The sequence below is a fragment of the Aegilops tauschii genome, chromosome 5, assembly GCF_002575655.3.
Source record: "Aegilops tauschii subsp. strangulata cultivar AL8/78 chromosome 5, Aet v6.0, whole genome shotgun sequence".
Lineage (NCBI taxonomy): Eukaryota > Viridiplantae > Streptophyta > Magnoliopsida > Poales > Poaceae > Aegilops > Aegilops tauschii.
The window spans coordinates 547,604,982-547,620,852 of NC_053039.3; the positions used below are offsets into that span (position 1 = coordinate 547,604,982).

General features: G+C 45.9%; 1 protein-coding gene across 1 annotated transcript; it reads left to right on the top strand.

The window, feature by feature from the left end:
• Nucleotides 1-479: 479 nt before the first annotated feature.
• On the top strand, nucleotides 480-1,301 carry LOC141023141 (probable L-type lectin-domain containing receptor kinase S.5). Its single transcript, XM_073499471.1, has one exon. It carries the CDS (start codon nucleotides 480-482, stop codon nucleotides 1,299-1,301), a length of 822 nt encoding a protein of 273 aa, XP_073355572.1.
• The last annotated feature ends 14,570 nt before the right edge of the window (nucleotides 1,302-15,871 follow it).

Consider the following 15,871-nt stretch of genomic DNA (forward strand, 5'->3'; position numbering starts at 1 on the left):
CTCCATACGTCTATAGTACGTAGCGTCGACCAAGCACGGAGATAAGAGAGGACACTTCTTTCTATTAATTAGCTAGCTAACACAATATATGAAACACCTAAATTAACCCCCCAAAACCCCTAAACCACCCCATTTCAAAAAAAAACAAAGATCTCAGCTCCTGCCAGCTGCTGACGCGTGGATGCCTATTGGTCCCGGTTGGTGACACCAACCGGGACAAAAGGCCCTGCCTATTGGTCCCGGTTGGTGGCACCAACCAGGACCAAAGGCCCTCCTGCCTGGGCTCCCCGCACCAGCCACGTGGACGGTCTTTAGTCCCGCTTCGTGTAAGAACCGGGACTAAAGGGCTAGGGCATTAGTAACGACCCTTTAGTCCCGGTTCCAGAACCGGGAATAAAGACCCTTATGAACCGGGGTAAAAGCCCCTTTTTCTACTAGTGAATGGTACAGGCATCCAATGGTCCATCCGGTACGAGATCATGAGGGACATAGCCATCGGCTTGCACTACGTCCACCATGAGTACGAACCAATGGTGCTCCACTGTGACATCAAGGCAAGCAACGTGATGCTGGACTCGAGTTTCCGTGGCCGACTCGGGGACTTCGGCTTGGCCTGCATTGTCGATGTCAACAGGAACTCTGCCACCGGCATTGGTGGGACACGGGGATACATGGCGCTGGAGTATGCTCTGAGTGGCAAGGCAACGCGGCAGACAGACATCTTCGCGCTCGGGGTGCTCATCCTCGAGGTTGTCACGGGCCAGCGGGCGCTGATTCACCGGGCCTCGGATGACGACGACGTCCATATCACAGATCGAGTGTGGCGCCTCCACCGTGAGGGGAGGCTAACGGAGTGCGTGGATCCCGTCGTGCTCGCTGCTTTTTCCGAGGACGACGAGCAGCTGGCCCTGGACGTCTGCGATGATTTGCGACGCCTGCTGCTCCTTGGCTTGGCGTGTAGCAACCCCAACCCGTTGGATCGCCCGAATATGCCCGAGGTGGTGCGGATCATCGCCAAGTCGGCGCCACCGCCGGAGGTGCCTCTAATGAAGCCAAGGTTCGTGTGGCCGCCGCCAGAAGGGGAGGACTCGGATGGTGACGATAGTGCAGGCCCATCGAGGATGAGTAATCTTGACGGGAGTGCGGCGAGCACAAGCGAGCTGCAATGGCACACTCAGATTAGCTTGGAGACGACCACGGCGCAGGCCTCCGGCGGACATGCCTCGTTTCAACTGGAGCACTCTGTTTATGTCAGCGCACCCGGTGGTCTTGCCTCCGAGATAATTCTGAGCGGGATGTAGTGAACTAGCGGCATCCTCTTGTCTGGCAATATATGGTATGCCGACCTCCAAATCCGGGTTTAGGTGTGCCCCTTGTCTGTATCGTTTAGCCTTGCATAAAGACACTATCCTCAGTTCGTAGAAAATTCTCCTGACAGTTTGTTCCAAGGCGAGTCATACGCGCCGGTGCGCCGGCCGAAATTTGGGCCGGTCGCACCAGCAGCGTCCGATCAAACATCGGGTAGCCACACGATTCTCTCTCCTTTCTCTGTCAATGTATTTTTTCTTTGGAAAAAAAAAAAGCTTCCATCAGGTAGCCATGGACTAGCGACGCGCCCGGCCGGTCGCACCAGCAGCGTCCGATCAAACATCGGGTAGCCACACGATTCTCTCTCCTTTCTCTGTCAATGTATTTTTTCTTTGAAAAAAAAAAGCTTCCATCAGGTAGCCATGGACTAGCGACGCGCCCGGCCGGTCGCACCAGCAGCGTCCGATCAAACATCGGGTAGCCACACGATTCTCTCTCCTTTCTCTGTCAATGTATTTTTTCTTTGAAAAAAAAAAAGCTTCCATCAGGTAGCCATGGACTAGCGACGCGCCCGGCCTTGAAGCACTGCCTGGCACGTCTCGCCAGTCGCTGCCCTCGCCGCCGGTCGTCCTCGTCCCTGCAGGTCACCGTCGTAGCCACCGCAGCCACCTCTTGCGTTTCTCGCTACATGCATGCAGCAGCGTGCGCCCGCGGCTGCAGCTCCCTATGGCGACGGCCGCAGCTCCGGTGGCGCCGGTCGCCGGTCACAGCATGCTGACAATGAGCTAGCAAAAAGGAAGTACTCACCCTCATTGCTGGTCGTACAAAAACCGCTCGCCGGATGTAACTTTTGTAGTTGCCTGTTGTAGCAAAAACACCACCCATCACCACCAAATGAAGAAGTCGATGTAGCAAGTTTCAGCAAAAAGAAAAGCTGGTTCCAGCCCAAAAGCACGTCGGCAGTGCGAGGAGTGTCCGGTTCCAGCAAAAATAACAGGAAGCAAAATCCAAAAGGAAAGTAGATGTAGCAAAAGAAGTAGCAAGTTCCAGCAAATAACCGTTCGCGGTGGGAAGGCGCGTCCGGTTCCAGCACCAGTTGATGCCGGTTCCAGCAATTTTTGTGGCTGGTTGTAGCACCGCTGATGCCTGGTTCCACCAAAAACTTCACCACACCAAAAATCGCCGCCTCGTCGCAGCATCGGGCTCAGCCAGTTCCAGCATCCTCCGTCACGGTTTCATCGTTTTGCCACCGTGGTTTGCAGCACCCGTCAGCGTGGTCACCGTGCCCGTGGTGGGCAGCGCCATGCTCGGCTGGTTGCAACATTGCTGGACGCGGTCTCCAGCACCAATGGACGCCCCCGTCTCCAGCACCCGCTCGGCCACGCCGCCCCAAGGCCGCCGCCATGCAGTGGTTAGCAGCGCCGCCCCCCGTCAAAGCCATGAGCATGGAGAAGGTGCAGGCCATGTCCTCCCCCTGCCTTGCGCGATCGGGTGAGAACTGATTTGAGATCCATGGGGAAAAGAAGAGGAGGTGAGAAATGAATGGACAGGAAGGCTCGCGAGGGGATAAGGAAAGGAGAAACAGCGGTGCGTGAGCCTATTTTGGCGCGTGGGAGGACGTACTGCGTGGCGTGGAGATGGAGACCGGCCGAGTGTTGCGCCGGCACGCCGTTTACAAACATTTCCCTTGTTCGAAACAAAATAATACTCCCTCCGATTCATAATGCACTACCTCGGACCGCGACTCCACCGAGTCTGCCGCGTCCCCTCCCTTGGATCGCGCGCCTACCGCGTCTGCTACACCTGCCCGCGGATCTTCCTCGGATCCCACACCTTCCAGCCCTGTCCCGGACACCACGCAATCCTCCTCAGATTCCGCCTCTACTAGGAAAATGCTTATACTCCCTCCGTTTTTATTTACTCCGCATATTAGATTTGGTCAAAGTCAAACTTTATAAACTTTGACAAAGTTTATAGACAAAAATATTCACATGTCCAATTACAAATTAATACCATTAGATTCATTATTGAACGTACTTTCGCATCATATCGATCTGTTATCGTAAATATTTATATTCTTTCCTATAAACTTGGTCAAACTTTACGATGTTTGACTTCAGTCAACTCTAATATGCAGAGTAAATAAAAATGAAGGGAGTACATAGAAGTTTACCAGTAGCACCTATTTGGGCCCCATGCTACTCGTATGTAGCAGTAGCGCCTGGTACAAAACGCGCTACTGCTACTGAATAGCAGCAGTGTTGGTTAGCACGGGCCGCGCTGCTGTTACGTGGGCCGCAGGGCCAAAACGGTAGCCCACTTTGCTGTAGCGTGGGCTGTGCACCGGCGCTACAGCTAGTGCGCTTAGCAGTAGCGCCGGCCCGTACGCCGCGCTACTACTACACCAAAAGAAAACTCCTCCCCCCACCCTCTCACTTCGATCGTCCTCCCCTCCGCCCGACGCCACCGCGCGGTTAGGGTTCCTCCCCCAGCCATCGCGCGCCACCGCCGCCGCAGGTAATGGTCATCCTCTCTCCGCTGCTCCTCACCCTCTTGCCGCCTGCGCGCTCTCGCCGGTCGCCTCCCCACTCCCCCTGCTGCCCCACTATCCCAGCCGCCCCCCAACTCCGCCGCCCGCCGCCCCCACCCCAGTCGGCTCAGGCTATATTGAGCCCCTGAGTCTCGACACTTCGAGTGCAATGACGAGAGAGACGGTGTTGTTGAGAGCCCCACTGCTCTAGTGTAGTAGTGTAGGCTACCGAGATGCATCCGCCCCTGCTCTAGTGCCTGCTGCTATGGTTGTGGTTTTTGTGTTCCTCATAGTAGTTTTTTTATGCTATTGTAGTTGGTGTACTACTATTTAATTTTAAATAATGAATATAACCGATTTCTAGCCCTCGGATCTGCAGTTGTGCAATTGTTCGCATATGGATTGGGTTAATTCTAGCATCTCTAGATCCTACTGTTAGTATCACATAGGATCCTCATAGAATCTGTTGCTAACCTCATATCATCTTATATGTTACTAGACCTTGAAGGCAATATGCCCTAGAGGCAATAATAAAGTTATTATTTATTTCCTTATTTCGTGATAAATGTTTATTATTCATGCTAGAATTGTATTAACCGGAAACTTAGTACATGTGTGAATACATAGACAAAACATAGTGTCCCTAGTATGCCTCTACTTGACTAGCTCGTTAATCAAAGATGGTTATGTTTCCTAACCATAGACATGTGTTGTCATTTGATGAACGGGATCACATCATTAGGAGAATGATGTGATAGACAAGACCCATCCGTTAGCTTAGCATCATGATCGTTACAGTTTCATTGCTACTGCTTTCTTCATGACTTATACATGTTCCTCAGACTATGAGATTATGCAACTCCTGAATACCGGAGGAACACTTTATGTGCTACCAAACGTCACAACGTAAAAGGGTGATTATAAAGGTGCTCTACAGATGTCTCCGAAGGTGTTTGTTGGGTTGGCATAGATCGAGATTAGAAATTGTCACTCCGTGTTTCGGAGAGGTATCTCTGGGCCGTCTCGGTAATACTCATCACTATAAGCCTTGCAAGCATTGTGACTAATGATAGTTGCAGGATGAAGTATTACGGAACGAGTAAAGAGACTTGCCAGTAACGAGATTGAACTAGGTATGATAATACCGACGATCGAATCTCGGGCAAGTAACATACCGATGACAAAGGGAACAACGTATGTTGTTATGCGGTTTGACCGATAAATATCTTCGTAGAATATGTAGGAGCCAATATGAGCATCCAGGTTCCGCTATTGGTTATTGATCGGAGATGTGTCTCGATCATGTCTACATAGTTCTCGAACCCGTAGGGTCCACATGCTTAACGTTCGATGATGATTTGTATTATGAGTTATGTGTTTTGATGACCGAAGTTTGTTCGGAGTCCCTGATGAGATCACAGACGTGACGAGAAGTCTCGAAATGGTCAAGACGTAAAGATCAATATATCGGAAGGCTATATTCGTACATCGGAAAGGTTCCGAGTGATTCGGGTATTTTTCGGAGTACCGGAGAGTTACGAGAATTCACCGGGAGAAGTAATGGGCCTTATTGGGCCATACGGGAAATAGAGGAGGCAGGCCATGGGGAGGTGGCGCGTGCCCCCACCCCCCCCCTCCCCGGGTCCGAATTGGACTAGGGGAAGGGGGCGGCGCCCCCCTTGCCCTTTCCTACTCCCTCTCTCCTTCCTTCTCTCCTACTCCTAAAAGGGAAAGGATTCCTACTAGGACTTGGAAATCCTAGTAGGACTCCATACACTTGGAGCGCCCCTAGCGGGCCGGCCTCTCTCCCTCCCTCCTTTGTATACGGGGCAGGGGGCACCCCAAAGACACACAAGTTTCTCTCCCAACCGTGTGCGGTGCCCCCCTCCACAGTTACACACCTCGATCATACCATCGTAGAGCTTAGGCGAAGCCCTGCGCTGGTAGCATCATCACCATTGTCGCCATGCCATCATGCTAACGGAACTCACCCTCGTCCTCAACTGGATCAAGAGCACGAGGGACGTCATCGAGCTGAACGTGTGCTGAACGCGGAGGTGCCGTACGTTCGGTACTTGGATCGGTTGGATCGCGAAGACGTTCAACTACATCAACCGCGTTATTGAAACGCTTCCGCTTTCGGTCTACGAGGGTACGTGGACACACTCTCCCCTCTCCTTGCTATGCATCTCCTAGATAGATCTTGCGTGATCGTAGGAAATTTTTTGAAATTACCGCGTTCCCCAACAGTGGCATCCGAGCCAGGTCCATGCGTACATGTTATATGCGCGAGTAGAACACAAATAGTTGTGGGCGATAATAGTCATAGTGCTTACCAGCATGTCATACTTTGATTCGGCGGTATTGTTCGATGAAGCGGCTCAGACCGACATTACGCGTACGTTTACGCGAGACTGGTTCTACCGACGTGCTTCACACACAGGTGGCTAGTGAGTGTCTGTTTCTCCAACTTTAGTTGAATCGAGTGTGGCTACGCCCGGTCCTTGTTGAATGTTGAAACAGCACATTTGACGAAAAATCATTGTGGTTTTGATGCGTAGGTAAGAACGGTTCTTGCTAAGCCCATAGCAGCCACGTAAAACTTGCAACAACAAAGTACAGGATGTCTAACTTGTTTTTGCAGGGCATGTTGTGATGTGATATGGTCAAGACATGATGTGTTGTATGAGTTGATCATGTTTTGTTAAAGTTATCGGCAACTGGCAGGAGCCTTATGGTTGTCTCTTTATTGCATAAGATGCAAGCGCCATATAATTGCTTTACTTTATCGCTATGCGATAGCAATAGTTGCAAAAACAATAGTTGGCGAGACAACCATGTGATGACACGTTGATAAAGATCAAGATGATGGAGATCATGGTGTCATGCCGGTGACGATGGAGATCATGATGGTACTTTGGAGATGGAGATCAAAGGCACAAGATGATGATGGCCATATCATGTCACATATTTTGATTACATGTGATGTTTATCTTTTATGCTTCTTATTTTGCTTAGTTCGGCGCATTATAAGATGATACCTTACTAAAATTTCAAAGTATAAGTGTTCTCCCTGAGTATGCACCGTTGCGACAGTTCTTCGTGCTGAGACACCACGTGATGATCGGGTGTGATAGGCTCTACGTTCACATACAACGGGTGCAAGCCAGTTTTGCACACGCAGAATACTCGGGTTAAAGTTGACGAGCCTAGCATATGCAGATATGGCCTCGAAACACTAGAGACTGAAAGGTTGAGCGTGAATCATATAGTAGATATGATCAACATAGTGATGTTCACCATTGAAAACTACTCCATCTCATGTGATGATCGGATATGGTTTAGTTGATATGGATCACGTGATCAATTAGATGACTAGAGGGATGTCTATCTAAGTGGGAGTTCTTAAGTAATATGATTATTTGAACTTTAATTTATCATGAACTTAGTCCTGATAGTATTTTGTAAATTATGTTGTAGATCAATAGCTCGCGTTGTAGCTTCCCTATGTTTTTTATATGTTCCTAGAGAAAACTAAGTTGAAAGATGATAGTAACAATGATGCGGACTGGGTCCGTGATATGAGGTTTATCCTCATTGTTGCACAGAAGAATTATGTCCTTGATGCACCGCTAGGTGACAGACCTATTGCAGGAGCACATGCAGACGTTATGAACGTTTGGCTAGCTCAATATGATGACTACTTGATAGTTTAGTGCACCATGCTTTACAGCCTAGAACCGGGACTTCAAAAACGTTTTTGAAACGTCACAGAGCATGTGAGATGTTCCAAGATCTGAAATTGGTATTTTAGACTCATGCCCGTGTCAAGAGGTATGAGACCTCCGACAAGTACTTCGCCAAAAAGATGGAGGAGAATTGCTCAGCTAGTGAGCATGTACTCAGAATGTCTGGGTACTACAATCACTTGAATCAAGTGGGAGTTAATCTTCCAGATAAGATAGTGATTGACAGAGTTCTCTAGTCACCATCACCAAGTTACTGGAACTTTGTGATGAACTATAGTATGCAGGGGATGACAAAAACGATTTCCGAGCTCTTCGTGATGCTGAAATCGACGAAGGTAGAAATCAAGAAAAGGCATCAAGTGTTGATGATTGACAAGACCACTAGTTTCAAGAAAAGGGCAAAGGGAAAGAAAGGGAACTTCAAATAGAATGGCAAGCAAGTTGTCACTCCCGTGAAGAAGCCTAAAGCTAGACCTAAGCCTGAAACTGAGTGCTTCTACTGCAAAGGAAATGGTCACTGGAAGCGGAACTACCCCAAATACTTGGTGGATAAGAAGGATGGCAAAGTGAACAAAGGTATATTTGATATACAGATTATTGATGTGTACTTTACTAGTGTTCATAGTAACCCCTGGGTATTTGATACTTGTTTGGTTGCTAATTGATTAGTAACTCGAAACAGGAGTTACAGAATAAACAGAGACTAGTTGAAGGAGAAGTGACGATGTGTGTTGGAAGTGGTTCCAAGATTGATATGATCATCATCGTACACTCCCTATACTCTCGGGATTAGTGTTGAACCTAAATAAATGTTATTTGGTGTATGCGTTGAGCATGAATATGATTAGATCATGTTTATTGCAATACGGTTATTCATTTAAGACAGAGAATAATTGTTATTCTGTTTACATGAATAAAACCTTCTATGGTCATACACCCAATGTTGATGGTTTATTGAATCTTGATCGTAATGATACACATAATATTGATTCCAAAAGATGCAAAGTTCATAATGATAGTGCAACTTATTTGTGGCACTGTCGTTTGGGTCATATCGGTGTAAAGCGCATGAAGAAACTCCATAAAGATGGACTTTTGGAATCACTTGATTATGAATCATTTGATGCTTGCGAACCGTGCCTTATGGTCAAGATGACTAAAACTCCGTTCTCCGGAACAATGGAACGAGCTAGGGACTTATTGGAAATAATACATACCGATGTATGCGGTCCAATGAGTGTTGATGCTCGTGGCGGGTATCGTTATTTTCTGACCTTCACAGATGATTTGAGCAGATATGGGTATATCTACTTAATGAAACACAAGTCTGAAACATTTGAAAAGTTCAAAGAATTTCAGAGTGAAGTGGAGAGTCATCGTAACAATAAAATAAAGTTTCTACGATCTGATTGTGGAGGAGAATATTTGAGTTACGAGTTTGGCCTTCATTTAAAAAAAATATGGAATAGTTTCACAGTTCACGCCACCTGGAACACCACAGCGTAATGGTGTGTCCGAACATCGTAACCACACTTTATTGGATATGGTGCGATCTCTGATGTCTCTTACCGATTTAACACTATCGTTTTGGGGTTATGCATTAGAGACAGCTACATTCACGTTAAACAGGGCACCATCGAAATCCGTTGAGACGACGCCTTATGAACTATGGTTTGGCAAGAAACCAAAGTTGTCGTTTCTTAAAGTTTGGGGCTGTGATGCTTATGTGAAAAAGCTTCAACCTGATAAGCTCGAACCCAAATCGGAGAAGTGTGTCTTCATAGGATACCCAAAAGAAACTGTTGGGTACACCTTCTATCACGGATCCGAAGGCAAAATCTTTGTTGCTAAGAATGGATCCTTTCTAGAGAAGGAGTTTCTCTCGAAAGAAGTGAGTGGGAGGAAAGTAGAACTTGATGAGGTAACTGTACCTTCTCCCTTATTGGAAAGTAGTTCATCACAAAAATCAGTTCCAGTGATTCCTACACCAACTAGTGAGGAAGCTAATGATGATGATCATGAAGCTTCAAATCAAGTTACTACCGAACTTCGTAGGTCTTCCAGAGTAAGATCCGCACCAGAGTGGTACGGTAATCCTGTTCTGGAAGTCATGTTACTAGACCATGATGAACCTATGAACTATGAGGAAGCAATGATGAGCCCAGATTCCGCGAAATGGCTTGAGGCCATGAAATCTGAGATGAGATCCATGTATGAGAACAAAGTGTGGACTTTGGTGGACTTGCCCGATGATCAGCAAGCCATGAAGAATAAATGGATCTTCAAGAGGAAGACGGATGCTGATAGTAGTGTTACTATCTACAAAGCTTGACTTGTCGCAAAAGGTTTTCGACAAGTTCAAGGAGTTGACTACGATGAGACTTTCACCCGTAGCGATGCTTAAGTCTGTCCGAATCATGTTAGAAATTGCTGCATTTTATGATTATGAAATTTGGCAGATGGATGTCAAAACTGCATTCCTGAATGGATTTCTGGCAGGAGAGTTGTATATGATGCAACCAGAAGGTTTTGTCGATCCAAAGGGTGCTAGCAAAGTGTGCAAGCTCCAGCGATCCATTTATGGACTGGTGCAAGCCTCTCGGAGTTGGAATAAACGCTTTCATAGTGTGATCAAAGCATATGGCTTTATACAGACTTTTGGAGAAGCCTGTATTTACAAGAAAGTGAGTGGGAGCTCGGTAGCATTTCTAATATTATATGTGGATGACATATTGTTGATTGGAAATGATATAGAATTTCTGGATAGCATAAAGGGATACTTGAATAAGAGTTTTTCAATGAAAGACCTCGGTGAAGCTGCTTACATATTGGGCATCAAGATCTATAGAGATAGATCAAGACGCTTGATAAGATTTTTCAATGGGTAAATACCTTGACAAGTTTTTGAAAAAGTTCAAAATGGATCAGTCAAAGAAGGAATTCTTGTCTGTATTGCAAGGTGTAAAGTTGAGTAAGACTCAAAGCCCGACCACGGCAGAAGATAGAAAGAGAATGAAAGTCATTCCCTATGCCACAGTCATAGGATCTATAAAGTATGTTGTGATGTGTACCAGACCTATTGTGTACCTTGCCATGAGTTTGGCAAGGGGGTACAATAGTGATCTAAGAGTAGATCACTAGACAACAGTCAAAATTATACTTAGTGAGGACTAAGGAAATGTTTCTCGGTGATGGGGGTGATAAAGAGTTCGTCGTAAAGAGTTACGTTAGTGCAAGCTTTTACACCGATCCAGATGACTCTAAGTCTCAATCTGGATACATATTGAAAGTGGGAGCAATTAGCTAGAGTAGCACCATGCAAAGCATTGTAGACATAGAATATTTGCAAAATACATACGGCTCTGATTGTGACAGACCCGTTGACTAAACTTCTCTCACGAGCAAAACATGATCACACCTTAGTACTCTTTGGGTGCTAATCACATAGCGATGTGAACTAGATTATTGACTCTAGTAAACCCTTTGGGTATTGGTCACATGGCGATGTGAACTATGGGTGTTAATCACATACAGATGTGAACTATTGGTGTTAAATCACATGACGATCTGAACTAGATTATTGACTCTAGTGCAAGTGGGAGACTGAAGGAAATATGCCCTAGAGGAAATAATAAAGTTATTATTTATTTCCTTATTTCATGATAAATGTTTATTATTCATGCTATAATTGTATTAACCGGAAACTTAGTACATGTGTGAATACATAGACAAAACATAGTGTCCCTAGTATGCCTCTACTTGACTAGCTCGTTAATCAAAGATGGTTATGTTTCCTAACCATAGACATGTGTTGTCATTTGATGAATGGGATCACATCATTAGGAGAATGATGTGATAGACAAGACCCATCCGTTAGCTTAGCATCATGATCGTTACAGTTTCATTGCTACTACTTTCTTCATGACTTATACATGTTCCTCAGACTATGAGATTATGCAACTCCTGAATATCGGAGGAACACTTTGTGTGCTACTAAATGTCACAACGTAAAAGGGTGATTATAAAGGTGCTCTACAGATGTCTCCGAAGGTGTTTGTTGGGTTGGCATAGATCGAGATTAGAAATTGTCACTCCGTGTTTCGGAGAGGTATCTCTGGGCCGTCTCGGTAATACTCATCACTATAAGCCTTGCAAGCATTGTGACTAATGAGTTAGTTGCAGTATGAAGTATTACGGAACGAGTAAAGAGACTTGCCAGTAACGAGATTGAACTAGGTATGATAATACCGACGATCGAATCTCGGGCAAGTAACATACCGATGACAAAGGGACCAACGTATGTTGTTATGCGGTTTGACCGATAAATATCTTCGTAGAATATGTAGGAGCCAATATGAGCATCCAGGTTCCGCTATTGGTTATTGATCGGAGATGTGTCTCGATCATGTCTACATAGTTCTCGAACCAGTAGGGTCCGCACGCTTAACGTCCGATGACGATTTGTATTATGAGTTATGTGTTTTGATGACCGAAGTTTGTTCGGAGTCCCGGATGAGATCACGGACATGACGAGGAGTCTCGAAATGGTCGAGACGTAAAGATCGATATATTGGGAGGCTATATTCGGACACCGGAAAGGTTCCGAGTGATTCGGGTATTTTTCGGAGTACCGGAGAGTTACGAGAATTCACCGGGAGAAGTAATGGGCCTTATTGGGCCATACGGGAAATGGAGGTGGCAGGCCAAGGGGAGGTGCCCCCCCATGGGTCCGAATTGGACTAGGGGAAGGGGGTGGCGCTCCCCTTGCCCTTTCCTACTCCCTCTCTCCTTCCTTCTCTCCTACTCCTAAAAGGGAAAGGATTCCTACTAGGACTTGGAAGTCCTAGTAGGACTCCATACACTTGGCGCGCCCCTAGGGGCCCGGCCTCTCTCCCTCCCTCCTTTATATACGGGGGCAGGGGGCACCCCAAAGACACACAAGTTTCTCTCCCAACCGTGTGCGGTGCCCCACTCCACAGTTACACACCTCGATCATACCATCGTAGAGCTTAGGCGAAGCCCTGCGCCGGTAGCTTCATCATCACCGTCGCCATGCCATCATGCTGACGGAACTCACCCTCGTCCTCAACTGGATCAAGAGCACGAGGGACGTCATCGAGCTGAACGTGTGCTGAACGCGGAGGTGCCGCACGTTCGGTACTTGGATCGGTTGGATCGCGAAGACGTTCGACTACATCAACCGCGTTATTGAAATGCTTCCGCTTTCGGTCTACGAGGGTATGTGGACACACTCTCTCCTCTCGTTGCTATGCATCTCCTAGATAGATCTTGCTTGATCGTAGGAATTTTTTTGAAATTACCGTGTTCCCCAACACATCTTAGGATTATATGTCCATCAAATTGCTTCTCGCGGAAGAATCTCTTCATCTAGAGATCGGTGATATACATGGCAGTTCTTGTTATATGTAATGTCCTCACACTGCAGAATCTAATAAGTTTTGAAATTTTGTTTTGTTTATATGCACAAGATAAATAGCAAAGATTGTACAAAATCGTCATATGTATTCGTTAGCCTTGTGACTAGATATTTCTGTCGCTTGTACGACCTGTTACAACTTGCAAGTGTTGATGTTTTTTATGTAAATATAAAAGCTGGAAAGAAGCATATGCATGCTGTTAATTTTAGTTACTAAACCTGAATATTCTGTTTTCCGATTAAGATCGACGCATTGTATTCTAGCAACTCTGAAGAGTGCTCTCTAGCTAGCTAGCTTCTGTAACGGTGAGTCTTGTTGGCTGATTTGGCATTTGCCTGCTAGCTGCTGGTTCTATTCTAGAAGGTGTTAGTAAGTTAATTGAGAACTTTGCGTTTACTTTGGGATCGGGTTCCACTATGAAAATATAACCGAAGAAGAACCAAAAATAGCACATGCTACTGTTTTTCTTTCCTGTGAAGTGGATTGTTCATCCTTGCTCATATTGCTTTAGGAAAATGACGCCACCGCCGCCACCACCATTCGACTGTGCAAGTCAAGGTGCGCCAGCAGCCTTGCAACTGGCACGTTGTTCGGCATCTACTTCCATCCGAATTTTCTTCATGCGGCGGTAACAAATTATATGAAACTTGTAACAACTATTTGGTTTTTAGTGTTATTGGCATTAATGCATTGTGTACATTTCATTTTGCTTTTTTTTACACAGATCGTCCCATGCAATGTGAGGTTAGAATTCAACAAACTGACTGGAGACACTGTGACCTTTGAGGCTCCTGGGAGCCCCTACACTATGGAGGTCGAGAAAGGACGAAATATGTCGCAGATGAGAGGAGATGGATGGCTCTGTTTCATCACCCACATGGGTATCACTAGTGGTGAGTTGATTCACTTCTCCTGCAGAGCAGAAAGACCCAAGCTGGCAGTCATTTATGTCAACACGGAGGAAGATGATGAAGATGACGATGAGGACCCACTTGATGAAGCCATCTATGCTCAAAGAATGAGGCTGAGCGAGGAGGAGGTGTGCAACCTATGGGACATAATTCCGCCACGTGCTGACTTTGTCAGGATGCCATTCGTGATCTGCCTAACAAGTACCATGGTTGATCGACATGTCATGGTATGTTATGCTTACTGTAGTAATTTGATGATATGCTTTATTGTTATACTTACAAATGCAAATGATCCGATGATATGCTTAGTGTAGAGTCCAATGATAGGTTGTGTGTGGAAGCTAGCCGATGATATGCTTTAGTGTATAGTTTGATGACATGCTTAATTAGTGTAGAGTCCAATGACATGCTTACTATCTGATCGATGATATGCTTTATTGTGTAGCTAGAGTCCAATGATATATATGCTTACTATAGAATCCGATCGATGATATGCTTTAGTGTAGCTAGAGTCCAATGATATATATGCTTAGTGTAGAATCCAAGGAACTGTTAATAGTGTAGAATCCATACTTATTAGTAGAATTCATGCTTAGTAGAAATGTAGTACTATGTCTTTTGATAGTGTAGAAATCAATACTTAGTAGAAATATATTTGCAAGAGTATGTGCCACGCTACTTATTAATTGATATGTTTTCTTATTCAGAAATTGCCAAAGAGCCTATCTGTGAGTTGTGGTATCGAGCCTGATGAAGAAGGCTCTGCTGGAATACGCCTTACCGCAAGGGGCTCTGTCACCGCCTGTGCGTACGGCGTGGACACGGACGGTCGCACACACTTAAGCTCGGTTGGGTGGAAGAGCTTCCTCGTTCGCAAGAATCTTCATGTTGGACAGGCCATCCTAATTACTATCAGGAACACCCACCGCCAAGGCTTGAGGATGATGATCGTCATCGATATCATCTAGAACTATATATGTGTGTGGCTGATGAACCATATATATGCTACTGTATGACTATCTAGTAGACTTCTTATCAACTATTATTAGTTCGCCATATGAGATTTATCCATGCATGTTGACTATATATATATGAGTGCATATAATGTTTCATGATATTGTATGACTATATATGAGTATCTGGTATTGTGGTTAATGATATTGTTATATGAGTACCTAGTATTTGTGAAATTGTTGTTTATTGAAATGGGTATTGTTCTACAATATAGAAAGAAAAAAATGTTGAAAGATACAGCAGCAGCGCGGGGACAGGAAAAGCTCTACAGCTACCTAGTAGTAGCGCGTTACTGAAGAGCGCTACTGATACGGTTACTAGTAGTAGCGTTGGGTTAGACCGCGCTACTACTACCAGTTAGCTGTAGCGCCGTAGTAGTAGTGCGGCTACCCGCGCTACTGATAGCAATAAAACCCGTGCCACTACTAGGGTTTTCCCTAGTAGTGTGCACCCTCCATCCCTATGCAGCCATGTCTCCCTGCTCGTGCACTGCCAATTAAACCCCCTCACAACTCCCATAAAATGACAACCAGGGCCAAATCGGGATTTTGCCATCCTAAACGACTTTTTCTTGCCAACACCACCACTCCCTCTATCTCACCTATCCCTCCCACTTATCGCTCCGCACCTCAAGGACCCAAATTGGCAACATGCAATGTGTGAGGAATATGATGCTTTACTTAAGAATTCGACTTGGTCTTTGGTTCCCAAGCCTGCAGGTGTAAATGTGGTGACTTGCAAGTGGATCTTCAGCCACAAGTTCAACACCGATGGTACTTTGGCGCGTTACAAGGCACGTTGGGTGGCTAGTGGCTTCACTCAACAAGAGGGTGTTGATTATGATGAGACGTTCAGCTCGGTGGTCAAACGAACCACCATTCGAGTTGTGCTTAGCATTGCCACATCCAGCTGCTGGCCCAT